This window comes from Stenella coeruleoalba, assembly GCF_951394435.1.
Source record: "Stenella coeruleoalba genome assembly, chromosome: 20".
Taxonomy (NCBI): Eukaryota; Metazoa; Chordata; class Mammalia; order Artiodactyla; family Delphinidae; genus Stenella; species Stenella coeruleoalba.
The window spans coordinates 4,656,775-4,683,107 of NC_137166.1; the positions used below are offsets into that span (position 1 = coordinate 4,656,775).

The window sequence follows — 26,333 nt, forward strand, 5'->3', positions numbered from 1 at the left end:
AAATAATACAGGGCAAGGGCTGAGCGGAGGGAGATCCCTGTAATTGACTGTCCCCCATGGCTGCCTGGCTGTGTGTGACCTTTGGCAAGTCACGGGACACTGTGGGGTCTTTGCTGCCCTCCCCTGTGGAATGAGAGGTGGAATCTAGGAGACTGTCTGCCCAGCCCCACGTGCGCGTTTTCCTGGGACCCCCTCCTGGCTCGGCATTCCCACCCTCACCCCCATGGCCACTGCTGATGGGGGACCTGCCGGTTCTTCCTCCCTGCTTCCCATGGCCTCAGTCGATGGGCCCAGATGTGGGTGCCTTCCCCAGGGTGTCACAGGGGAGGCATCCCATTCACGGGGACCATGCGCTGGATGGAGCTCTAGGGCTGCCTGGGGCCACTCTCATGTCCCGAGGAGACAGTGGCTCTGCCCAGAGAAAACAGAGAGACGAGGGGGACTCCATCCCTGGTTCCCGCTGTCCCTGAAGCCCAGGTGTGGTCCTGTCCTCCCAAGGTGTGACCGCTCACTTCTGCCTTAGAGACGAGAACAACAGTAGCAGCGATCGCTTATAGAAGCCGAGCTACGAGCCAGACACTGTTCTGAGAACTGCACACATTTCAACTTTTACTTCTCTTCACAGCCCGGAGTATCATCACCCCCTTTTGCAGATGGGGAAACCGAGGCACAGTGACTAACTTGTGCAAGGTCACACACCAGTGAGTGGCAGGGCCGGGACTTGAACCCCATCAGCCTAGCACCAAATCAGTGCCCCCACCCACTCCTCCTGTCTCTCCTGGCGGCCCTCTTCGCCGCAGCTGCTCGGCCGGGATCCTGTCATTGCCAGCAGCACAGCAGACCTCTAGCCCGAGGGTCCTTCAACTCCGGTCCACTGCACTGTCTGCCTTCCTTCTGCCTCTTCACCCTGAGGACCCAGGACAGGCCTTTCCGGGTTTCCCACCTGTTCTCACAACTCTCATCTCCTTCATCCTGCAGCAGGTATGGCAGGTGTCATCCCGTTCCATCGTGGTAGAAACTGAGTCTCCGAGAGGCTAAGCTCTGTGTCCAGGGGCACACAGCTGCGACCACCACTGGAACCCAGCTCCAAGTCCAGAGGTCTCTCACGTCCTGGACAACAGGACCTCTGCTCACACTTTAGCTCAGGTGAGCAGCCCTGTCATCTCGTTTCCAAATCAATCAAGTCCAAGGAAGGGCTGTGCCAGCTCCCAAGGGGACGGTGCTCTGGGCTCAAAGCCAAGAAACACAGCTGAGCTCCGGGTACACACCCCAGTGCCTGCAATCACCCATTCACCTGCGTGTCTTCCTCCAGAATGAGGACCCAGGGCAGGGACATAAGGGGGAAAGCCGGTGAGGGCAGGGCGGAGGTTCCACCAGGAAGGGGGCTTGCAAGCCCACCCCTGGGGCTGCGTGATGGAGGGGCAGAGCCCTGGAGTCAGGAGGCGGTGGTTCCAATTCCCACTAGACCATAAACGCCATGCAGGCAGGGACCGTTTCTGTGCTGTTCCCCTCTGTGTCTCAGACGGAAACTAAGACAGGCAGCATATATCATAATAACCCAAGCAGAACATTATATATAATGAAAAGATAAAAGGCACTGCCAACTAAGCTGCTACGATGCCTTCACCTTTCCATTGTAAACTTAGTAAAGACCTCTTTCAGATTTATTTAGACATAGATTTTAATCATGCCTCATTCTTGTGCAGACATCAGAAAGAAAATGTTAAGTGACATACACGGGATAAGGTCTTTCCTAGAAGGTCATCGTGCTTGGATCCAACCTTTCCGAATCACTTTTTCACTCAGAGTTGCCAGGGTCCGAGTTTTTCTGCCAACGTGGACTCTGAATCCCCAAGATTCTGATGATGTAGGATTTCCCAGAAGGCGGTTCCTTGGTTTTTCCTGGAAGTTTCCACTGGGTTGCTTACACCCAGCCTGCATGTTTAGATGTGCTCACGTGCAGGCAATGACGCCTGGTGGTCACGACTAGGACACTTCCCAGCTTCGGGGACGTGGAAAGGTGAAAAAAAACGTGCATCTTGCATTCGCCAAGAAAAGGTGGTTCGTGCTTGGTAAATATTTCTTGATAGGTGGAATGTATGAATGAGTGAATGAGTACCCGATGAGTGAGTGGGAAAGTTAATGAATTACCCTGAACCTAAGGGAAATGCACCAATGAAACTTACTGATGGATGAAGTGAGATAATTAGAGTCTCGGTATTTGGGCTTAAACAGAGGCGCTCAGCTGGGGGCCCATGGACTCTTGGGCCAAGGTAATAATAATGAAGAATGATAACCATACCCACTGACTGCTCTCTATACACCATCTCTCATAATCCTCCCCGGCAACTCTGAAAGGCAGTTACCCTTATCGTACCCATTTCACAGAGGAAGAAACTGAGGCTCAGCGAGGGGAAGTGCCTTGCCCAGGATCAGAACCCAGGTTGACCAGCCTCTGCTCTCTCCACCCCATCTAGTGGACAGCCCCCCAGAAGTGGGGGTGAGCTCCGCCCTGTCCCCAGGGCCCTCTGCAGATCCGTACAGCGGCAGTGTCCCCTTCTGGGCCTCCACGGCTGGAGGGAATGTGCTTGATGGGTCCCTGGAGCCCGAGCTGTGAGCAGGTCAGACCAGTTTGGAACCCAGACCACTTCCGGGCTGTGTGACTTTGGGTGAGTCCTTTCAGATTTCTGACACCCAAGTCTCTGCTGGTTGTAATTGTTTACCCCTGCCACGTATGGCCAGCCACGAAGGGGACAGTCCCTTAGACCTCTGGGCCTCGGCCCTGATGGTCTGGCTGTTCATCCCCGCCACCTCCCCGGGAGGGAGCTTCAGCCAACTGCAGGCTCAGGTCCCGTCCAGACCAGTGAGATGGACCCTCCAGCACAGACAGATGGGGCACTGGGGATTTCATGGGTGACCCACGCTGGGACCCCTGAAATCACGTGTATAAATTCCACAACATGCCTGGAATGGATTGACATAAACCTCAGCATCTGAGATGGAAACCAGATTTGTCTCTGGTCGGACCTGCCATTCTTGGATAAAGGCGTCTTCCTTTTCCATCAACGGGAAGGTCAAAACCTCCCCCAGCCAGTGTGACAAAGGCACACTTTACACAACTTTGACATGAATCGCTTGACTGTTTTTCTCTCACATGTTCCATACACAAAAACAAAGCAACCATCAAAGTAATTCTTGAGCAATGTGAACGCACGGACGCTCAGAAACGACCAGAAAAAGGCCCATCGGTCATCAGTCTCCACTTTAAATTGGACTTGGCGTGTTTTGCAAGACAGTCTGGATGGTATCTGGAGAAAAAGTGTGGATGTGTGGGCCGGGGCACGAGTGAGGAGACATGCTTGTTTTTAAAATACGGGCGCTCAGGAGCCTCCGCACAAGCCCATTATGGAATTTGAAAGGTCAAGCCCTGCCCAATGTTTGATCATCGATCCCTATCGGTCACCAGTGGGGCTGTGTTACATGCCCAATGAACTGAATCATTTCCCCCAAAAGCCGGTGGATGTGTGTGTCCGTTTGGATGGTGTAACAGATGCCCCCAGGGCTCTGCCTGTGTCCTCTTGGGTGCCCTCCCTGGCAGGGGGTGGGATGCCCCTGGAATTGACAACTGCTCCTCCAAGGGACAGCCCTCCCCCCACCGCTGAGCGGGGCTCGGCTCCCTTGCCTTCTCAAGGGGCCAGCGCCACAGTGGGACTCAAACCCACTTACATCATTTGCAAAATGAACATGCGGGCCCCTTGTTCGACTCTGTTAAACCAAGCACGGGGCCCTTGTGAGCACCTGTATTGGTGCCGCCCCTGGAGCTGGTCCTGGTGGGACACAGGCCGCCTCTGGGACCCCCAGGGGATCTCGCCTCGGGACCGTCTTACATCACCTGGTAGGACCTCTTCTCTTCCTGTCCCACTGCCCCACCCTTCCGCTAGTTCTTCCCAGGAACCTTTCTAATGAATCAAATCCTCCTCCCTCTGCTTCAGAGGGACCCACACTGACACGGTACACGTGTGGCCCAGACAGTGTGGGGGTCCAGAAGCAGAGCTGAGCTGAAACCTCATCCCAGTCACACCCGCCCACCTCCCACTCCCAGGACTCTACGGCGTCAGCACCTCCGATTTAAGATCATCAGGTCGTGAACACTGTGAATCACGCGTAAGTAGGTAAGTTCATTTCCATTTTATGATGAGCAAACGTATCTTGAGGACATTTGGGATGGGGACATGCCTCCAAGAGTCAAACCTGGAAGAAATCTGTACCAGCCAAGACACTGACATCTGTCTTAGAAAGGGGCTTCACACAGCTCACAGAGGCAGTGACTTCCCACGGTAGATCTGGGGAGCTGCAAGGTCAAGGGGACTGCTAGGTAGGCCTCATTGCCAGGACAATAAAACAGGGACCCGGAACAGGCGAGTGGCTCCCACGAAGTCACCCTGCCAGGTGGGGCCACCCAGGGGTTGAGAGCCAGGGGTCCTGTCTCCAAGCATCTCTGGGGTCATGCTCCGTTGAGCTGGGCATGACCTCTGGGGGTCAAATCATGTTTTACCCAACGGTTTCTGAGGCTTAGCAGAAAGTGGAGGAATGTTCTTCCAGGTTGGCTGCAAGGGAAGCAAAGAGGGAATGAATATGAACCACTGCTTGGGTTCGCATGAACCCAAGAACGTGGGGTCAAAAGTGTGTCATCTACTTCCTCCACACCCACCAGAAACACCAGAAAGATGCCAGTTTCCAATAAGACTAAATTCTTAACTCACTGCTAAGTCTCTCTAGGCTCCGTCTTCCTCTTCCCTTCCTACCTGATTCTGTGGGGATCTTTCTTACAACCTTGGTTGCACGAGAATCTTTTTGCCAGTTTCCAGTTTGTTTTCAGTGAGCGGTGCTCCACGTGGAGATGTAGTTTTGATGCATTCATTGCGGGAGATGGGCTCTGTGTCCTACGCCGCCGCCATCTTGTCTCCCCTCCTATCTTACTTAGTTCCTAACGCATCCCTCCCCATCACTCCCATTTTACAGATGAGGAGACTGAGGCTTGGAGAGTGGAAGTCATTTGCCTAAGGTCACCTTGTGGTGGAGCCGGCTGGTTCTTAAGAGCCATCCCAAATCATCTCTCACTGTCCCTTTCTTTCCCACTGGCCCCAGCACGTCCCGGTGTAAGGTTCACAGATTCAGGTGGGTCAGACCCACTCCAAGAACTGTTCCTGTCATCATTAGGTAATAGACGTGTTGGCATCAATCCCCATGGACTCTAGACTTTCCTGCAGGACTCACACCTGAGTATTCTGAATCTCAAACCTGATGTTTGCCTTTCAAGGGCACTGCGGTGGGCGGGGGAATCATCCCCTTTCAAGGGCACTGCGGTGGGCGGGGAATCATCCCCTTTCAAGGGCACTGCGGTGGGCGGGGGAATCATCCCCTTTCAAGGGCTTTTGTTTACCATGCACAGACTTGAGCTACCACAGCGCTGGGTGGGTGTTCAGGTTTTCCTGGCCAAGACCCCTGGACCTTTGCGTCCACCTGCATCTCACCTTGAAGAGCATCTGAGAGCAGAGCCTGTGCCTTCCTTACCTGGTCGCCTCTGATGCCAGCCTTCCCCACCATCATTCTGTTCCCACCCCAGTGGCCTCCCTGGGGTTCCTCAAACCAAGATCTTTCCTGCCTCGGGACCTCTGCCCTTCCCGCTCCGCCTGCCTGGGAGCCCATGTCAGATCTTGGCTCAGATATCGTGGCTCTGCTCACAGCGGCCTTCCTTCCCGGCCCGGATCTGAAGCAGCTCCCTCCTCGCCTGGCTACCCCGCATCACATCACCTGTCTGTCCAGCTTCCTTCACGACACTATTGCAGTCTGGGCCTTTCTTGCTGGTTTACTGGTTGCCCAGTTTAGTCTCCTACTAGGATGTAAGCCCCCGAGAGCAGGAGTCCTGATTTATCCACGGCGTCCCCCCCGCACCACGCCTGCATGCTGGAGATTTCCACGAATGACTGCTGAACCTCTGGGCACCCGGTTCGTGCCTGAGAGTTGGCCCCGGATAGCACCGCGTGGCAGAGGGAGGGAGACAGAGGGACCAACTTCATGGGACACAGGAGGGCTCGTCTGTCTGTTCACAGAGGCATGACGGCAAAGGAACGTGTAAGTTACAGTCTAGTCTGGTCCTTGGATGTAGGGCTATAGAAACTTCCATTTCTGAGCAGGCCCAGAGCTCTCATATGTTCACTTTGAAATTAGAAGGGAATTTTCAAATTCTCCCCGTAGGTAAAGCCCTACTCTTGCCCTCCCACTGTTCAACTTCGTGATGAAAGCTACCTTGGACACCTGGCTGCCCAAAGCCACCCGCTGTCGCTGACCCATCCCGCCTCCCACTTACCCACTGCCATCGCTTTACTGAAAGTGCTTCTGCCGTCCTTTCCCGTGCTCTGCCACATTTTTGAAGCCACCCTCTGCGAAAGGAAGTGGGCTCTGTCAGGGAAGGTGTGTCGATTCCTAATCAGATGCTCACGGCTCACCGGCCAAACCAAGTCCAAACACCTCAGCCTGGCCCGGCGCCCTGGCCCTGCCCCCTCTCCTCCCCCAAAGAGGTCCCCCAGTCCCCACCTGCAGCTGCTCCCCCAGCCCGTATGGTCTGCCCTCAACTCCTGCCATTTCCCACCCCAGCCCCATGCTCACGACGCACTCCGGCTGCTGTGATGGCCAAGTTCATCCTACCTCAGGATTTCCACATCTGCTGTCCCTCTGCCCGCTATTTCTTATTCTTGATACTGGGCTTCAATATCCCCTCCTCAGGAAGCCTTCCTTGACATCCTAGTCTAAGGTGTCCTTTTTTTTCTTTTCTCTTTTTTTTGCGGTACGCGGGCCTCTCACTGTTGTGGCCTCTCCCGTTGCGGAGCACAGGCTCCGGACGCGCAGGCTCAGCGGCCATGGCTCACGGGCCCAGCCGCTCCGTGGCATGTGGGATCCTCCTGGACCGGGGCACGAACCCGTGTCCCCTGCATCGGCAGGCGGACTCTCACCCACTGCGCCACCAGGGAAGCCCTGTGTACTGTCAATTCTTTAAAAAGATATGGTGGATGAATGGAAGAATGGATGGATCGATGGACAGCTGGATGGATGACTGGCTGGAGGGATGGTGTCAACCATATTTTCTAATTCCCTCAATGAAAGTAGGAGGAACTTTTGCACGTCTAGTCCCAGGTTCTGATGTTTAGCGTGAAGCTGTGTTTGCTGTAAGCCCCTCTTGCCCAACATCAGACAATAAGGCTTCTACCTTATTTCCCAATCTAATTCCCATTTTGTCCGCTATGAGCCATCCCTGAGCTGCTGCCTCAGTCCCGGCCTGCAGCCTGGAATGGCTCCTGCCCACGTGGAGGACCACACAGGCTGGAGGAGAGATTTTTCACAACAGAAGCATCTAGGCATCCCAGCACCTTACCCCCAACATGCCATCTGACAGCATAAAATCAACCACGGAGAATACAGTCACTTTCCTTCATAGCAGCTTCAAACTGTAGTTCTCAGAACAGTCCGTTGGGTTTCTTTTCTTCACCCCAGAAATGCCCACTGCCCTTTTTAGTACCCTCCGCAAAGTACGAACGGTTCTTCTCTTACCTGGATATTCTTTGTAAAATTTGTGTCGTAAGAATCGCCCATCTGGAAAAGAAGTGAGAGGATTAAACTCCTTTCGGGGAGTTTATAAGGCCAAAACTAAGAAATTATTTGTGTTTTCCACTCTCATTCTCTCACAGGTGTCCGGTGGAATTTTCCAGAAGCTACAGTGGCGTGTGACACTGCGGCCGATTAAATGCAGAAGCAGAACGACCCAATTCCCACTGTTGATTGTCATCAACCACCTCCTTCCTCGGCCCCAGCCCTGTCACAGCAGTAAAACATCTTCTGGTGGGAGTCGGGGAAACTTCACGTGGGAGAGCGGAGAAGTCTGGCCAGATCACGCAGACGTTTCACGTGGCAACGCGTCTATCGGTAAACGCCCCCCTCCCCCCTGTGCATCGTCTCCTCTGACCGCTGTAAGGGTAATAAATCACATTTGTGCCCTTGAAACTAATATTCTGTGCCCATCATAGCTCCATCAAAATCGTGTTTATGTACTCAGGGGCATTTTGTTTCCTCCTCTTCTGTGGCTCTCCTAACAATCATCACGGTGTCCAGGACCAGCAGTGACGTTTACTGTACAAGGCGACAGAACCAACGGCTGACCCACACCCTCGGGCAGAGAGCTTATCAGCAAGCTCAACGACTACCATTTACCACGATTCTTCCATTTACGGCTATTTCCTGAAGCAAATGGCAAAATTCTTCCAGGCCGGAGGCTCTCGGAAACATTCCTGCTCCTCCCTTCTCCCTGGGGGTGAATTATGGCCCCTGATGCCATGGGCAGGAGACGGTGGTCTGTGCGGAGCCGGACCCCTTCCTCACACCAGGTGTGTTTACCAGAGGTGTCACTTTTACAAAATAAACCTAAGGATTTGAGCCCCTGCTCCGGGCTATGCCACTCTGTTATCCTTCCCAGGCAGCGTCCAGTGAAGTCACTTTGTCAGAGGGAAGAGTCGGGGTGGGGGGGCTCATCTCCCACATCTCAGTCTTGGATGGTCAGTATCGGAGCAGCATGGAACCCACTCAGAAGACGCACGCGGTGGGGATAAATTAGGAGGTTGGGATTGACATGTACACACGACTATGTATAAAACAGATAACCAACCAGGACCTATTGTATAGCACAGGGAACTCTACTCAATATTTTGTAATAACCTCTAAGGGAAAACAACCTGAAAAGGAACAGATATATATATGTGTGTGTATATATCTGAATCACTGTGTTGTACACCTGAAACTAACGTGACGTTGGAAATCAATTATACTTCAATAAAGTAAAATAAAATAAAATAAAAAGATGCACTGAGGACCCCGACCCTGCTCTCTGAGAAATCAGATTACTGCCTGTGTTGATGTTCATTTTCCTCTCAAGAAAGACATGAACTCCTCAGACGTCAGGGTCCAGGCTGAACTCACAGCGGTCCTTGGCCCCCTGTAGCAGCCAGCTCTCAGCAGAGACCTGCATCTTAGGCGTGGGCAGGAGATCTGTAACTTATTCTCAGATAGTCCCCAAAAGTAACTATGTGGATTTATATATAGAGAGAGTGCAGGGTTGGGGGAGAGGCAGAGAGAGCATGATAAAGGAAAGAGTATTTAACAATTGATGAATTAGGGTGGAGGCTCCAAGGTACTCTCCTTGCCGCTTTTCTGTAAGTCAGAAATTACTTCAGTTCTTCCCTGGTGGCGCAGTGCTTAAGAACCTGCCTGCCAATGCAGGGAACACGGGTTTGAGCTCTGATCTGGGAAGATCCCACATGCCGTGGAGCACCTAAGCCCGTGCGCCACAACTACTGAGCCCGTGCTCTAGAGCCCGCGAGCCACAACGACTGAGCCCACGTGCCACAACTACTGAAGCCCACACGCCTAGAGCCCGTGCTCCACAACAAGAGAAGCCACTGCAATGAGAAGCCCGTGCACCACTACGAAGACCCAACGCAACCAAAAAATTTTTAAAAATTAAAAAAAGAAATGACCTCAAATATGCAGTTTTTTAAACACTTAAAATCCGAGGCTTCTTGTTTGGTTACCCTGGGACAAGAGTGCTCCTCTATTCCCAGAGACCATTGCTCCAAGGGAAGTTGTTGGAATTTAAGATGTTTCCAAACTCCTGTACAATTACCAATAATTACTGCTAAGTGACAGCCCTCTGGGGACAAGGCTAGGGGAAATTTCAATTACATTTCTATCTAGAAGGCTCCGATCATTCCTATGGGTGGGGGAGGACACACACCCATGGGCTTTGGAGCAGGTGGCCAGGCTTGGAATTCTCACTCTGCTCCCTGGTGGTGTATGCATTGTCTGGGCACGTTTCTGATCTCCAGCCCTCCCTCTTCCGGAAGGCAGGTGACGGCTGCGCACATTGGTTGGGGACCTACTATGCATCAGGCGCTGCCCTAAGCACTTTATAAGTGTTCTCTCATTCAAGCTTCATCACTACCCCAAGAAGCAATTACTATCGTGACCCTCACTGCTCCATTTTACAGATGAAGAAACTGAGGCTAAGAAAGCTTAGGTTAGCTGCCCAAGGTCACCCAGGAAGAACGCCGCAGCATTTGAACCCATTTCAGTGGCCTGCAGTCTTAATCCCACTCGACACTGCTCCTGGTCATACTTCTGCCTTTGCAGGCTCGCACTGAAGCTTAGGGGAGCGCCCACAAGGGCCTCAATCAACCCCGGGTGTCATCGGTACAGCCACCTGGCTGTCCCTTTGTTTATCTCCACCCTTGAAGTGGGTCCTTTTTGAACTGGTTTGGTCCCTCGAGAACGGGTTTGAACCTGTCTGGCTTACTCTGGTCTTGGAGGTCACATAACTGAATGAGTGAGATCAGGAGATGAGAAAGGCCACATAATTCCAGGCCTTTCCAGTTATAAAAATGACATTTCGGTTCAGAGGACTCCTGACTAACCCCCACCATCCCCAGCTCTTTTGGAAAAAGCTGCTCCTTCCAGCGGGTTCCTACAGGCTGGCCTGTTCTTGGGGTTGTACGTCCGAAGGACGGCGTATCCCGTCCACCTGCGTACTCCGTCCACTGTGGTGTCTACAGACAGCAGTGGTGCCAACAGAAGGGATTCGGTTCTGTGCTTGAGAAACTACAGACACGGTTTATTTACATGGATTAACTCACTGGCTCCTCAAAGAGTCCATGAAGTAGCTTAACTACTATTAGCCCTGTTTACAGGTAAGGAAAGCGAGGCCTGAAAAGGCTGGGCGATTTGCCGCACACAGCAGCAAGGGGCCAAGTGGCCACTGGAACCCTGGCTGTCTGGCTGGAGAACCTACTCATAACCCTAAAGAGCAAGTGGAATGTAGGAGAAATCTCAGATTCCTGGTTGGTTCCAATCCTTTTATAAGTAATTCTTTTCAAAGCTCAGAATTCCAGGAACCAGGATTCCTGAGACAGTTCCACGTCTCCTAATTTTATTACTTGCAATGACGCTGACGCTAAATGCATGACAGATTTAACATCTATGTCTTTCTTGAAACGCCTCAGAGAGATAAATTCTCAAATGAGGAAAAAGAAGTGCTTTGCCAGATAGCGCATGTGATGGGTTCTCTGGGCCGGTAAGGTCGCTGTGATTATCCTCGATTTTGACCGAGGTGCTATCCTCAGCTATTAGGACTAAGAGATGCTAAAGTGGGGACGTGGGCCCTGGAGGGCATGGTCTCAAAGTTCCAATAAGCTCAGCTTTGACATGGTTACCCTCCATCTCCCTGGAGTTCCCGATTCTTCGTTTGCCACACATTTCTGGCAAATTCCATGCCTAGCCTCTCCACCTTACACCTTGCATGAGGCAGGAGTGGCTTTTAGGTACCCTCAGCAGTCCCTCCTCTGCCGTCCTTGCCCCCCTGGGGAAAAGTATGCAAACTAAAACCCCACTATTCAGGCCCTTCACTGAACTATTTATTGCCTTGTCTCCAAAGACAAATACTAATTAAGTCACACTGAACAGTCCTAGCAGAGAGAAGTTACGGGTTCTCAGACAATTCAAATTCTGTGCAGTTTAAAAGGGACAGATAGATACAAATTATCCACCTTTTACTGAGCACCTTTAGTCTCTGCTCTGGCATCACACGTATGATTTCAATTAATCCCCATAACCCAGCATGAAGTGGCCCCATTTTACAGATAAGAAAACCGAGGCTCAGAGATTTGAAACAACTGACCCCAAGGTCAGCCAGGCAGGAGGTGGCCGAGCTGGGGTTTGCCCGCATCCTGCTCACATGAGGAGGGAGAAGGTGCAGAGGAGCAGGGCAGAGAGGGGACAGGAGGAGGGCGTGGCCAGGCTCAGGGGCGGGGGCTTCCTTTGGGACGGGTCTCCCGTGGGGGGTTCCGGGGAGAGTGGGGCGGGGCTCGGTGTCCACACTCACCTGCCGGCCGGCGCTGCTTGACACACTGCCCGCTGTTGGGGATGCCCTCAGCCAGGTCACCCGGGCTCAGGATGTGGCACTCATAGCCTGAGGGGCAGAGGAGTGGCTCGGCCCCGTCCTCTGTGGTGCTGCAGGCCTCTGCTGCGGGGGACACACACGCGGGGGGCTCAGGGGTGGCCCCCATGGGGGCAGAGGGGCCGCCTCTCATCGGCACCCCAGATTGCACGCTGTGCCTGGGGTCTCTGCACACACACATGCACACGGGGGCAGCCCAGAGTCACATGATCCCAAACACGCCCTCGCATGCATGCATCGTGACATGCATATTGGGTTGGCCAAAAAGTTCGTTCGGTTAGCGAATGCGTTGTTCCAGAAAAGTTCTTTGTGAAAATGAAAAACGTCAATTTTTACTTAAAACCGAGCGAACTTTTTGGCCAACCCACTACATGTATGTTCATCCCCACACAGTGAAACACATGTGCTCGTGCTTATAATCACACGTACATACATGTTTACCCACCAAGATCCTATACACACACATATCACATACACACATTTTCGCCGTCCCACAAGTCCGAACACACGTATACACACACACACACAGCCATATCCACACCCACGTTCACACGCACACAAATCCTGCACACACACACACACCCCTACAGTCGCACACATCTGCACGAACACGGATGCACAAGTTCTCAGACACACGGCCACAAGCACAGCCAGCTGGCTTCACGCACAGCCGCACACCCTGACAGCCACGGTCACGCACTCGGATGTACGTAGGGTCACAAGCACAGCTGCACAAACACAAAGGTGCTCCCGCACAGCCGCACCCCCACAGTGGTCCAGGCCCCTGGGCCTCCTGCCATTCCTTTCAGAAACTGTTCTCCACCCACCCCGGAAGGAGGCCTCGTCAGCAGGGAACAGTGAACCCCTTATGGTGACTTGAGGGATCTGAAAACCCCAAGCCCCCTCCCTCTGAATTCTCCACCCAGGGAGGAGGCCCCGTTGCCAGGGACAGTCAAACCCCACACTGTTCTGCGGATTCTGAGAGCCTGGCCAAGCCCCAGCCACCCCCTTCCGTGTCGGGGTGGGGAGGGTCCAAGTGGGCCAGGTATTAGACGACAGGCAGCATGCCGGAGCAGAGGCTGACCCTGGTTCTCAGTTTTCTGGGGGCACCTGAGAAGGGGGGACCCTGGCTCTGCTGTCGGGTTGGGCATCACCCTGCAGGTACCTTGCAATGCCTCCTCAGGGCCGTCCAGGAGCCAGCCGTTGCCCCCAAGCCATCGAGGTTTCGGCTGCACTAGCCAGTCTAAAACTGACAAGATAATAGATGGTTAAATCGAGGCCCTCCTCAGGCAGCTGAGAAATGCCCCAGCCTCTGGGGATGCGGAGCCTACATCTCATGATGAAACACAGAGCCTCCCCGCAGGAGAAACAACTCAGTTCCCCAGCAAAAGTTCATCCCTTCCTTTTAGTAACAGAACTCCTGAGTTTCAGCTAGGCACTGGCTGGCCAAGCTGGAGACTACATTTCCCAGCCTCCCATGCAGCAAGGTGTGCCATGTGACTGAGTTCTGGCCAATTGGATATGAGCAGAAGTAACCACGCCACATCCCAGCTTTCACTGGTATGGTTACCTGTCGGCTCCCCTCCCTCTCTCTTTCCAGCTTCCTGCAGACTGGGAGCCACCACGGGGAGCAACGAGACAGAGGGAACCTGGGTCCCTGGGTGACTGGAGCGGAGCCACCTGCCTGTCATGGACCACCTGTCGACTCTGGCCTTTTAACCGAGGGAGAAGTAAATGTCTAATAGGTTGGGCCCCTGAGTTTGTGGGTCTTTTTGTTACAGCATCATGGCCTGTTCTCTAACCAACACATTTTTAACAGGAAGAGTGACCATGTAGTAGACTGGACGGTCTTCAAAACCCCAAACAGGGATTGAAAACCCAAATGCCTCTGGAGACAGATAGGTAACATAAAGGAGGACGGTAGGCTGGGTAGGCTCACGGCCAACAGGAGAGTGTTCCTGCCTCAGTGGGTCAGCGGCTGGTCAGCTCTGGCCAGCTGTTCCCAGAACTTCTGGGTGGTTTTTGTGTGTGTGTTTTTTTAAACTTTAGATCTATATTTTAAAAAATATAAACTCTTGGCTTTAAATGTTGACAAATAATTTTTTTTAATTTTAAGTACTTTGGAGATTAAATAAAACTGGTCTGGGATCACAATCGTTTATGACCTCTGCTTTAGTCTGACTCCAAAATAGAGAGATTGATGTGCTGTCCAGTGCCTTTGAAAGTACCTAGATAGGGATTGGTAAAAATACCAGTTAGCTCTTTCTTTAAAAGAGCACAATATGGTTATAAGAAGGTTGCTCTCAGTGTGGAAAGGGAAACAGCAGAACCAGCAGTTTACAACTTCCACACGAGAGGGGTGAGATGTGGTTCCAGAGCCTCTATTTCCAATCTCCTGGTTCTTCCCTCCTTTTCCCCACTGCCTCGGACTTAATGTCAGAAAATGTATTTTCAATGTTATTTTTTACTAAACAGGAAATGTATTAATTTTTCCTGTACAGGGAAACGTACACATTTTGCTATACTTTTTGGAATACTGAAATTTGGTCAAGGTCTCCCATCAATATGCAGGCCCTAAAGGCCTGGAGGCCCAGGGTCTCGCCTCTCTGCTCCCCAACTAGAACTTCCTGGGGTCACCTGCTAAATAAACTCCCCTCACTCAAGACCTTATCTCGGGGTCTGCTTTGGAGGAGACCCACAGGCTGCCTGCAAGGAAGTGTGTAAGCTGCTTAGAACAGGGCCTGGTGCACTTCAAGTCATGTTAGATGTGCGGTTCTCAATCTGGAGCGATTGTGCCCCCGCCCCGAGGAAACATCTAGTGAAGTCTAAAGATATTTTTGGTTGTCCCAGTGTGGGGTGGGGCCACCACTGCCACCTAGTGGGTGGAGGCCAGGGATGCTGCTCAAAATCTACACTGCCCAGGTCAGCGCCCCACCGCCCACCCCAACTAGAATTACCCAAGCCCAAACGTCAAGAGTGCCGAGGGCGAGGAACCTTGTTCTAGATATTATTATCGTAATTCTTATTATGACTAATATTTTGTCGGCTCTTCCTGTTGGCCAGTGAAAGCTAGGCCTTCATTGCTTCATCTGTTCTTCATCGAGTACCTTTTATGAGTCCAGAGACTATTTCAGGTAGTGGGGATACAGCAGTGAATGAAACAAACCAAACCTCCTGCCTCATGGGGCTGACCTTCAAGTCAGGGGAATGGTCAGGAAACAAATGAAACACAATATTCTAGACTGGGCTATAAAGAAAGCTTAAGCCAGAAGGCAGTTAGCAATGGCCAGAGGAAAGATTACCATTTAGAGAGGGAAATTTCCCTGAGAAAGTAACCACCTCTGCCTGAGATCTGAAGGAGGTGAGGAAGTGAGCTGTGTGGCTGTCTGGGGGAAGGATGTTCTGGGCTGTGAGGGATCCCACAAATGAGCCTGGGGCCCCGTAACCCTACACTCAGAGCCTAAGGCAGTGGACACTTCTCCACAGTCAGAAGACTAAATGGAAATGCCAGCTCTGCCTGCTGTGTGACTTTGGGCAACGTACTCAGCTTCTCTGAGCTCCCGTGTCTTCAGCTGTAAAACAGGGCTGATAGTGGTCTCTCTACCCCATGGGAGCATTAAATGAGATGGTGTAAGGAAAGGCTATTTGGAATGTCATGGTCAGTTGTACAGTTTGTGCACTGCTCAGAAGCACCTGTTCTAGGCAGCAAGTAAGGTTGGAGTCCCTATGCCCTGTCTCAGTCCAAAGGAAGGGGCACCTTTTTGACTTGTCCAACCAGATGGGCATACTTTTACGTGCTTCCTCCAAGAGGAAGGGGTGCTATTTTGTCTTTCTCATAAAAGGCCCTGTAGGAGCCAGCGTGGCCATGAGGCAGTGCTCAAAGGCAGCACAGACTGTAATTATGAGCATTATTAAGGGTGCCGAGTCCCTTGTCGTCGCTGTGACCTCACCCCAAAGAGAACTGAGTGTGTTCGTTCTTGCCTTGGCCTTGAGGAGGGGGTAGTAATGAAGGCCCGGGGGACCACAGCCTCTGGCCGACAGTGCAGTCCTAACAGGCTGCAGTCCTCCAAAGGCTCAGCCCCTGGAGGCTGGGAGCGGAGGAAACTTCTAGGGCACCTTTTCTCCCCTCAGCTGCCCATAATCAGCCCCACCCTGTATTCCCCCCAGGCTCCCTTCCCTCCCCTCCCAAACCTCTCCAGAAGGGATCTGAAACTCCTTCCCTCCACAGATGAACCCCTGAGGCCTGTGTCTCCCAAAGAGAATCCCCGTTCAGATGCAACAAACATCCTACTGATTCTCTGCTCCTAGCCGGAGGCGGGGCTGAGCACTTCCGGATGCGGCACTCCGCGTGAGCCGCACATTCTCCTTTCAGCCCTGCTTTACAAGTGGGGGTTTAAGTTGGTGACCAGCTAGCCAGTGGATTTGATTGAACCCAGGAGTCTGCATGCCCACCTGGATCGCTAAGGTGTCAGGTCTCCATCTCAAATACCCCCACGGCCAGGCGTCATGAGTGAAGTGGGCCTTGTGGGGTCCCTGGAAACCTGGAGGCCACCCCCGCTGCCCTCTAGGGGCACCTGAGGCTCCAGCAGATGGTGGCCCAGGGAATGCGGTCCAGGATTTTTAAGAAAAGCTGGAGGACTTCCGTGGTGGCGCAGTGCTTAAGAATCCGCCTGCCAATGCAGGGCACAGGGGTTCGACCCCTGCTCCGGGAAGATCGCACAGGAGGCGGAGCAACTAAGCCCACGCCCTAGAGACCCTGTTCCACAACAAGAGAAGCCACCGCAGTGAGAAGCCCGCGCACAGCAAGGAAGAGTAGCCCCCGCTCGCCGCAACTAGAGAAAGCCCGCGCGCAGCAAGGAAGACCCAACACATCCAAAAATAAATAAAATTAAAAAAAATTTTTTTTAAAGGAAAAGCTGGAAATCTGGATTTTTTATGCGAAATCTCCCCCATCTTCATAAGAGGGGTATTTTCCTTTTAACGGGCGGCCCCTGGACTGCAGTTCTCTGCCCGTAGTGGCGAGCCCCGCATACAGCAGGCGCTCAGTGCATGCAGCTGGATGCTTGCTCCAGGAGCGCTATGTTCCCATCTCACAGGGCGGCCCGCCCAGGTGGTCCAGGTTTAAGCCCAGCTGTTCCTCCAGTCGGGCAGCGATGGGTAGGACAGTTCCCCGCGCCCCCACCCCCACCCCGTCCCCCCCGGCCTGGAGCACCTACCTGGCGGGGGCGGCACGGCCTCCAGGCAGGCGTAGGCGCAGCCGTTGTAGCAGCAGCGCCGGTGCCGCGGGCACTCAGAGTCAGCCTGGCAGCGCGCCGCCTGGCAGGCGCCGGGGGGCAGCGAGCGCGGGGGCGGCGGGCAGCGGTCGGCTCGCGCCTGTCGGGGGCCGCCAGCCTCCTCGGCCTGCGGGAAGAGGGGGCGTTAGCGGGACGGGGCGGGTGCTGTGCGCCGTGGGCAAGTCGCTGGGCCTCTCTGAGCCGCCGCGTCCTCGCGTGATCACAGCAGAACCAGCCTCAGCGGGTTGCTCTGAGGATGAAAGGCTGCTGTTTCTCTTTGTAATAGCCCCAAACTGAAATGACTGTAAGCCCAGCAGCAGCAAAAAGGAGAAATGAATCTGGATAAGAGTTGTATGTTAAGCGTCCATCCTGATGTTTATATGTATGTATGTACATATATGTATGTATTTACATATAAAATACGGTATATATATGTATACAAACACAATAGATACACACACATATTTATATACTTCTTATAATTCATCTGTTTATATAGAGCTTTGAGAATTTACAGATCACGCACAAAATGAATAAATTCACCTAGCAAACGGCTTGGATAAACGTCACAGGCATAACACCGAGAAAAAAAAAGAAGTCAGCTCACAAGAGAACATATAGTATGAATCCATCTACAGTTTTCGTTCAAAAACAGGCAAAGCTGATGTCTGGTGTGAGAACAGGAGCGTGGTCCCCTGGTGGGTGGTGACCTGAAGGGGGTCTGGGGTCCCTGGGGGCCGGCCCCGTTCTGCTTCCTGATCTGGGCGCTGGTTCCATGGTGTGTTCGTTTTGTGGGGATTCATGGAGCTGAACTCAGGATTTTCACACTTTCTGGTACTATGTTTCCAGAAAGAGTTAAAAATATGATATCCTGGGCTTCCCTGGTGGCGCAGTGGTTGAGTCCGCCTGCCGATGCAGGGGGCACGGGTTCGTGCCCCGGTCCGGGAGAATCCCGCATGCCGCGGAGCGGCTGGGCCCGTGAGCCACGGCCGCTGAGCCTGCGTGTCCGGAGCCTGTGCTCCGCAGCGGGAGAGGCCACAATGGTGAGAGGCCCGCGTACCGCAAAAAAAAACAAACAAACAAACAAAAAAGATATCCTATTTAACATATAGGAAGTGTGGACGCATTACCAATAAAATAAGCATTTTAGAGGCGGGGTTGGGAGAGTTCAAGTCACACCAGACCCCATCTATGCCGGGAACACTGTTCTGCTTCTGAATATGGAGGTGGGGTGTATGGAGGGCAGGTCTTACACATCCCGACACAGGTGTGCGCACACACACGTGCACACTCACGCGCAGAGTTAGATACAGAGTAGGTTCTTTGGGGGAAAAACCACCCCGGCTTGCCCCGCCTCCGGCTTATGCCTGAACCGCTCCACCCATCTAAAATGCTTTACCCACTGATCCCCCGATCTCCCCCAACATATATGTATTGCAAAATCCTGCACCTTGTACTGTCCAAGTAAATAATACACATCTGCAGACTGGAGTAGCACGCAGCCACTAAACCTGCTGATGAGAGATCCCCAAGAGACGGTGGTTCATGAAGAGAATTAAGATATAGAACAGTCTGTCTGCTCTTCACCTATGTTTTCAAATATTCATATGCACACACATGTAATATGCATATGTTTAACAGGCCTAGAACATCTTTGGAAGGATATACAAGAATACACAGCAGCCGTTGGTCAAAGATTGCCTCTGGAGAGAAGAATTAGGTTCTGAAGCCAAGGGAGAGTTCTCCTTATTGTACACTTTTTTTCCCTTATTGCATGCTCTTTTGCACAGGTTCCAATATATATATATTGCCATGAACACATTGAGTTTTTTTCAATTTAAAGAAGACAATTAAAAAACTTAAAAGGTAGAAGTACTTAAGAAGAATGATTAAGGACAGGAAAAACCTTATATGTTAGTAAATAAATAAATAAAAGGCAAGCTACACAATGCTATATGCCCTCAAAGGTCAAGGATGTATGAACGTCCTTCCGCCACAGCTATTGCGGTGGCTGCAAACTCCACGCGCTGCTCCCAGCGCCCAGTAGGGGGCGTCGGGTCACAGAGAACAGGTCCCGACCAGACGCATCTGCCGATGCGTGCAATCACAAGGACCAGTGGTTCTCAAACTACCTCCCAGGGACCCCTCCCCCCCACCAGGGGCTAAGACTGGGCGGGGTGGGGGGTGGGGAGGAAACCGTGACCAAGTGGAGCGCGGGAGGGGTGCAGTCTGGGGAGGGTGGGGCTCCTGGCCCTCCCTGCTTCAGCCAGCGAATTCCTTTTTTTTTTTTTAAAATAGAAGCAGAGTTGATTTCCGATATTGTGTTAATTTCAGGTGTGCAGCAAAGTGATTCAGTTATACGTATATATTTTTTCAGATTATTTTCCATTATAGGTTATTCCAAGATATTGCATATAATTCCGTGCTTTACAGTAGACCCCTGTTGCTTATCTATTTTGTGTATAGTAGTTTGTACCCAGAGAGTTCATCTTTTCTCCCTTATATAAATCATTTAATTTGTGAAAAGCAAAAATGAATACAAAGCCAACATTTGGCGGAAACGAAGCCAAAATAAAGGGGCAATCTTGTAACTCCTGGATCTTCTAACTCCTGGTTCAGCCTTTTTGCCATCCTCTGCTCGGCTGGGTGCCCCAAATTCCTGTATCCTCAGGAATAATTTCCAAGATGCAGGCAGGGCACATAATCCCGCACCATTAACTCAGTTCATTTTCTTAAGAATTAGCAACATCGGACCCACGTTGGGGCCCCACCATTTGAATCCTAATTGGAGGTGACAGCTGCCCTGGCCTCCTTCGGAGGGTGAGGGAGGATGCCTGTGCGTGGCTGGGAAGGGACGGCTGGTTTTTCCGCCCAGCCTGTTTTCACATCAAGCCTCATTTATAAAATTTAACAGAACCTGGAGATCAGACGCGAAATGCTTTCCACCCACCTCCAAGGCCTCCCAGGTGGGTGACTTCCTAAGGGCAGCCCCTAACAGGGGCGTTCTCCAGGGAAAATTCAAATGTCGGTTCTCAGAATTTGGAGAAAACAAAAGAGATAAGCGCCTTAGAAGTCAAATGCCCCAGTGATTTATGGTGCTGCCGGAACAACAGATGGTCCTGGGTGATAAAGAACCGATTTCACGGAGGGGCCAGATTAAAGGATTAAATGTTTTGAAAAATATTTCATGTCATGCAAGGTGATGCTCACAGAGGGTCCTAAACAAAGGATGTTTCCTGGTGTTCTGAGAAAAAACGGACGGACTTTTATAAACGAAATAAATAGATCACCTTCCCAGCCCACGGGGGTTAAAGGTTAAAGGCCAAAGTCCTTGGGCTAAAGGTCAGACCCCAGCTGGCCCCATGCCCCTGCCCCTCCACTTCTCTGGCCTCCCTCCTGTCGTCCCACCACTCTCCCCTCGCTCATTCCTGGCCAGAGCCCTGGCCTGTCTGAGGTCCCACCTCCGGGCCTTTACAGGCTGTGTCTCGCTCCTGAGATGCCGGGCTGGTTCCAGCCCTCACTTGGTCCAGGTCTCTGCTCACACGCGCCCGTAGCTGATGCTCCCCGTTCCCCTCTGCCTGCCTTACATAGCTCCAAACCTCTGATCACCCTGGGAGGACAGTGTATTGATTCACTGCTTGGTTTACTGTTTTTCTCCCTGCTACAACGTGTCCTCCTAGGGACTCGGTCTTCTTCCCACCTGTGTCCCCAGCACCTACGACCGTGCCTGGTGTAGAGCCGGTGTTCAGTTCACTTTTGTTGTGGTTGATTGAAAGCTGTGATGATGAGAATGATGGAGGCGTGACAGTGACGGGCATCTCTTACTGGCGGTCCACCACGTGCCAGGCATCCTCATCCTTCTAGGCGTTTAACAACCTGCACAGTGTCCCTGTGAAGGTGGCTCCGCAGGCCAGGTGGCCTGCACTGATGTGGAGCTGTCCCTTCGTGTTTGTTTAATGCTGTACCTTTCCCCCAGCACCTGTACACGCCTTTGCTCACGTGAGTCCAGGAGGGGCAGGTCCTATTTTATCCACACTCTAAAGACGAGGCCCCCCGAGGCTCAGAGAATTAAAGGTTTGCCCAAGGCTACCGGCGGAGAAGGGTCATATTACACTCCTCCCTCTGGAAGCCAAAATAATGCATCCAGAATATAAGTCTGGGGTCAGTGTTGGAAGGTTTGCTAGGACCCCAAACTCCTCCTCGCCTTGGAGCCTTCCGCACACTGTCCTTTGCACTCAGAACTCTTCCCTCTCCTTGCCCAGCTAATGCCTCCTCTTCCTTTGGGGCGAGAACTTAGGGGTTACATCCCACCTTCAAGTGTACCAAGATGGACGGCGCTGAGGCCGTGACTTCAACAGTCAGGGATTTGAGCTCAGGTGTGGGAATTAGATGAGTCTGGCTTGGACCCCTGTAGCTGTGTCATCATACAGGAAAATGACCTCTCTGAGCCTCCGTCTTCCTCACCTGCGAAATGGGCCCCGAAGTTAAGTGCCCGCTGCGGGGGTTTGCGGAGGCAGCAGATGAGACCACATCTGTGGGTGCTCTGCTCGGCGATGCTGATCGCTAGGTTTTATCATTACTTTTATTTTTGGTCTTTCCTGCTTCCTCCCTCCTTCTCGCCCTCGATTCACTCACACACTGATGATGCATTAGGTGTGATGCTGAGGCGGATGCAAAAGCAACCTACGAGCCGGTCCCTGCCCCCAAGGAGTTCAGGATCTAGCTGGGGTCTAAAGGTCCGCAAGCAAGAAACCCTCCCGCAGCAGCGCCATCATTTCTAGGGAGGGAGGGGGGGCGGTCGGGGGGATGGGGGCAAACAACTGGCAGGGTTCCTAAGAGGAAGCAGCCGCCCCAGCACTGCTCCCTGAGGGTCCCCTGAGGTAGCATCCATCTCTCCCCTGTAGTTACACCTGCTGATCCCATTGTACAGGTGAGGAAACTGAGGCGCATACTCAGCATATGGGGAAGCGTCAGGGTCGGAACTCAGGCAGGTTGATTCATAATCACTGCAGGGCAGGCAGCATTTATTAAGCTCCCACTGCGTGCCAACGCCGTGCTAGGTCCTCACATACTGAGTTTCACGGAATTCTCAGCATAACCCTCACTGCTATTATTTACCCACTTTACGGATGAGGAAACGGACACAGAAATATTAAAGGCACTTGCCCCAGGTCACACAGCTGGCCAGCAGCAGAGGCAGGATTCAAACCTGGGTCTGTCTGACTCTGGCAACTTCCTGTCCCAGGAGCCTGGATCTGGGGAGCTGCTTCTCAGTCTCGCCTGTGAGATTCTTCCCGTTTTGTCGGCGCGGGGTCCCCCTCTCTCACACGCCCCTGCCTCCTGCCCACCTCTGGACCAGCCCCAGCTCTGGATGTAGTCATGTAACTGCCTCCCCAAGGGATACATTCTGGAAAGAACTCGTCCTGGCCCCCGCCGTCCGTTGCCACTCAGCTGAAAACAACACAACAGCATGTCAAATCCCAGCTCACCCCTGACTGACAACGTCCTTCATGAACATCCCAGACAACCCATGATCTCCATCTTTCATTTTCATCCCTGCAAAAGGATGGTACAGCAAGTCTGCTTCAAAGTAGCTGTGAACATACATTTACGGTACAGCTCCGACAAGAATGTCCCAGCGCTGTTTGCCTTACCTGGATAAAGATGGTTCCCTTAAGGTTTCGACCTGGTGGCTATTTTTTTTTTTCATACCCTGGGGGGAGTTTTTGGAGGCCTCTATAGATTTGCAAAGCCATTCCTCTTCTGATATCCTCAGGAAGCAGGTAGGGAAATGCCAATTCTGGGCTGCTTCAGTGGGAAGCCCAATTCCACCAGTCCAAATGCAGGGTCCACTGAAGCAAGTGCCTGGCGGTCCAACCAAAGGAGGCTGGATAAACAAATAACTGCAGATCCACACCTTGGAACACCATAGACGTCTTTGAAAAGAGGACACGGGGGCTTCCCTGGTGGCGCAGTGGTCGAGAGTCCGCCTGCCGATGCAGGGGACACACACACACAAAAAAAGAGGACACGGATCTATCATATTAACATATTCACCATATATCGTTCAATGAAAAATGCACGGTACAAAACAATATGAATAATACGCCAGACACAAATTCCACGTAGTGTATGATCACGTTTATATGAAACGTCTAGAATAGGGAAATTTGGGCTTCCCTGGTGGCGCAGTGGTTGAGAGTCCGCCTGCCGGTGCAGGGGACACGAGTTCGAGCCCTGGTCCGGGAGGATCCCACATGCCGCGGAGCGACTGGGCCCGTGAGCCACAACGACTGAGCCTGCGCATCTGGAGCCTGTGCTCCGCAACAAGAGAGGCCGCGATAGTGAGAGGCCCGCAAACCGCGATAAAGAGGGTCCCCCGCTCGCCGCAACTGGAGAAAGCCCTCGCACAGAAACGAAGACCCAACACAGCCAAAAATAAATAAATAAATAATAGAATAGGGAATTTTATGGAGACCGGAAGCAGACTGGTGTTTGCCAGGGGGCGAGGATGGGAAGGGGGGTGGGGAGCAACTGTTTAATAGGTCTGGGTTTTCCTTTTGGGGTGATGGGAAGATTTTGGAACTAGAGAGAGGTGGTGGTTGCACAACACTGTCGATGCACTAAATCCCACTGAATTGTCCCCTGTAACGTGGTCAATTGTATAGTATGTGAATTTCATCTCAATAAACAAATTGTAAACAATATGAACAGAATACCATTAAGAAAACAACGTGTGCCGATCATAACTGCTTCACGAAAAAGTCTAGGCACTCACACATACCAAAATGTCAACAGAGCTCGTGTCTCGGAGAATTTAGAATATTTTTACTTATTTGTGACTTTCTGTATTGTCTGAATGTGTGCAGAGTAAACATCACTGTTTTCATAATCCGGAAAAAAATTGAAACCATTTCCATTTAAGGAGAAAGAATTCAGTCTCCAGAGCTGCCCCAGTTTACCGCATCCCTCCCTCAGCACTCCACCCCCTTCATTCCCCTGCAAGAGCTTTACCCTTCTTTGGAATGTTCCAGAGAGTTAACGGCCTGACCAATAAATATGCACCCCAGGACCGGTTTGCGTGGTGCAGGAAGAAAGCCAATTTTCTTCTAAGCTTTACTTGCTCTTCCTCTGGAATTCGGATGTCAAAGATCTAAAAATATGTCTCTCCCTGGAACAGAGGGCTTAGAGTTTAGCGTGCATTGAATGCCACTTCCTGACGCCCTGAGACCTCCAGGACACGCTGGGCTCCGGGAGCAGAGTTTGGTGCATGGCTAATGGGACGTCCTCGGAGAGGTACTCAAAAACCCAGGATCTCACGCCAGGACAAGTCATCTCAGTGCATGTCGAGGGCAAGAGTGCACACTTGGCCAGCTCCTCCCGCTGGTGTCCACTGAGCCCTGCTGTGCACCTGAGAGTCTTCTAGAACTTTCCATCCCTGCTCTTCCGCTCTAGAGGGTTTTAATGTAATTCAGTCATTCATTTCATGGTAAATTCATAGTTCCCAGGCCTACCACGTGCCAGGCACTGGCTGCATGTGAGGAGAGCTGACCTAAACCAGAAGACACTGGCCCTGCCTTCACGCGTGGCTCAGCTCCAGGACATGTGACAAACACCAACCCAACACCACACAGAAAGGAAACGAATTGCTTCCTTTCTGTTTATCTGTGAAGGCAGGTAATGAAAAATGAAACAAAGCCAGAGTAAAAAAAAAATTCATGCAGATAATAAGGGAGGTAAACGTTATGAAGAAGTCGAGAAGAGACCTAAATAGGGGATCAGGGAACGGGCCTCTGAGGAGGGGACCATGAAGCTGAGACAAGCCTGACCAGGAGCCCCTCACAGAATCCCTAAGATGTACCTTAGTTTCCCACTGCTTTTTAAAAAACTCACCGTGGTAAAATACATTGGGTTGGCCAAAAAGTCTGTTTGGTTTTAAGCAAAAATAAAAGACACATTTTTCGTTTTCACCAAGAATTTTATTGAACAATATATTCACTAACCAAATGAACTTTTTGGCCAACTCAATATAACATAACATTTGCCATTTTCACCATTTTTAAGTGTACAATTCTATGGCACTGATTAAATTCACAATATTGTGCAACACCTGCCTCTTATCTGTTTCTAAAATATTTACATCACCCCAAACAAATTCTTTTTTCTTTCTAACTGAAGTATAGTTGATTTACAATGTTGTGTTCGTTTCTGGAAAACTTCTATTCTCATTAAGCAGTCCCTCCTTCACCCTCACGCCCTCAGCCCCTGGCAACATCTAATCTGTTTTCTGTCCCTATGAACGTGCCTTTTCTGGGCATCTCGTACAGACAGCACAGGCTACGTGGCCTTCTCTGACTGGCATCTTTCACTGAGCATGATGTTCCCAGGGCTCATCCATGCTGCAGTGTGTCTCAGTGCTTCATGCCTTTTCATGGCTGAGTAATATTCCATTGTGTGGATGGACCCCGTGGTGTTGATCTATTCTGAGCTTATGGACATCTGGGCTGTGTCCACTTTGGTTACCGTGACTAGTGCCACCATGACAGGTAAGTTTCCCTCTGCTTTCCTGCCTCCTCGCAGGCAGGGTCCCAGGTTATAACCACATGGTTCTTAGATACTTTTCCCCTTGCTCGTTTCCACCTGGAATCAATTTCAGGACTGAAACCTCAGGTACAGAAGCCAGATTCAGAGAGGAGGAAGTCACCCCCGAGGTCACACTATTCATTTGTTTTTCCTCCCTTCCATCTACCCGCCCATCCATCCAGCTCCTCCCCCTAGTTCTTCAAATGTTTCTGAGAGTCTGTGACGCGTCAGGCACTGCGTTAGGTGCTCGGGGGGGGGGCCGAGCCTCCAGTGGGGCACTTTACCGCGGTATGTCACGTCCCCTCTCTCCAGCCCCCAGGGGGGACTTGCGGGGTCTTGACCATGAACACTCCGGGACCCACTGAGCAGCCCCTCCCCTCCAGATGGAGGCGTCCTAGTGGTGCTGATGATAGGGTCCTGCA

At 51.9% G+C, this 26,333-nt stretch overlaps 1 protein-coding gene across 3 annotated transcripts in view; it reads right to left on the reverse strand.

Annotated features, from left to right (window-relative positions):
• Positions 1 to 3,372: 3,372 nt before the first annotated feature.
• Positions 3,373 to 26,333, reverse strand: part of WFDC1 (WAP four-disulfide core domain 1) — a 28,689-nt gene continuing 5,728 nt past the window's right edge. The window contains exons 2-7 of one of the 3 annotated variants that reach the window (XM_079907608.1): positions 17,272 to 17,455; positions 13,221 to 13,304; positions 11,981 to 12,067; positions 7,609 to 7,650; positions 6,371 to 6,443; positions 3,373 to 4,607 (exon numbers count right to left, since the gene is read on the reverse strand). In XM_079907608.1, coding sequence (XP_079763734.1) covers positions 6,385 to 6,443; positions 7,609 to 7,650; positions 11,981 to 12,067; positions 13,221 to 13,304; positions 17,272 to 17,455 — 456 coding nt within the window. In that variant the 3' untranslated portion in view covers positions 3,373 to 4,607; positions 6,371 to 6,384. Of the gene's footprint in view, positions 4,608 to 6,370; positions 6,444 to 7,608; positions 7,651 to 11,980; positions 12,122 to 13,220; positions 13,305 to 17,271; positions 17,456 to 26,333 lie in introns of all 3 variants that reach the window. The other 2 variants (XM_079907607.1, XM_079907606.1) reach the window with 2 other exon arrangements.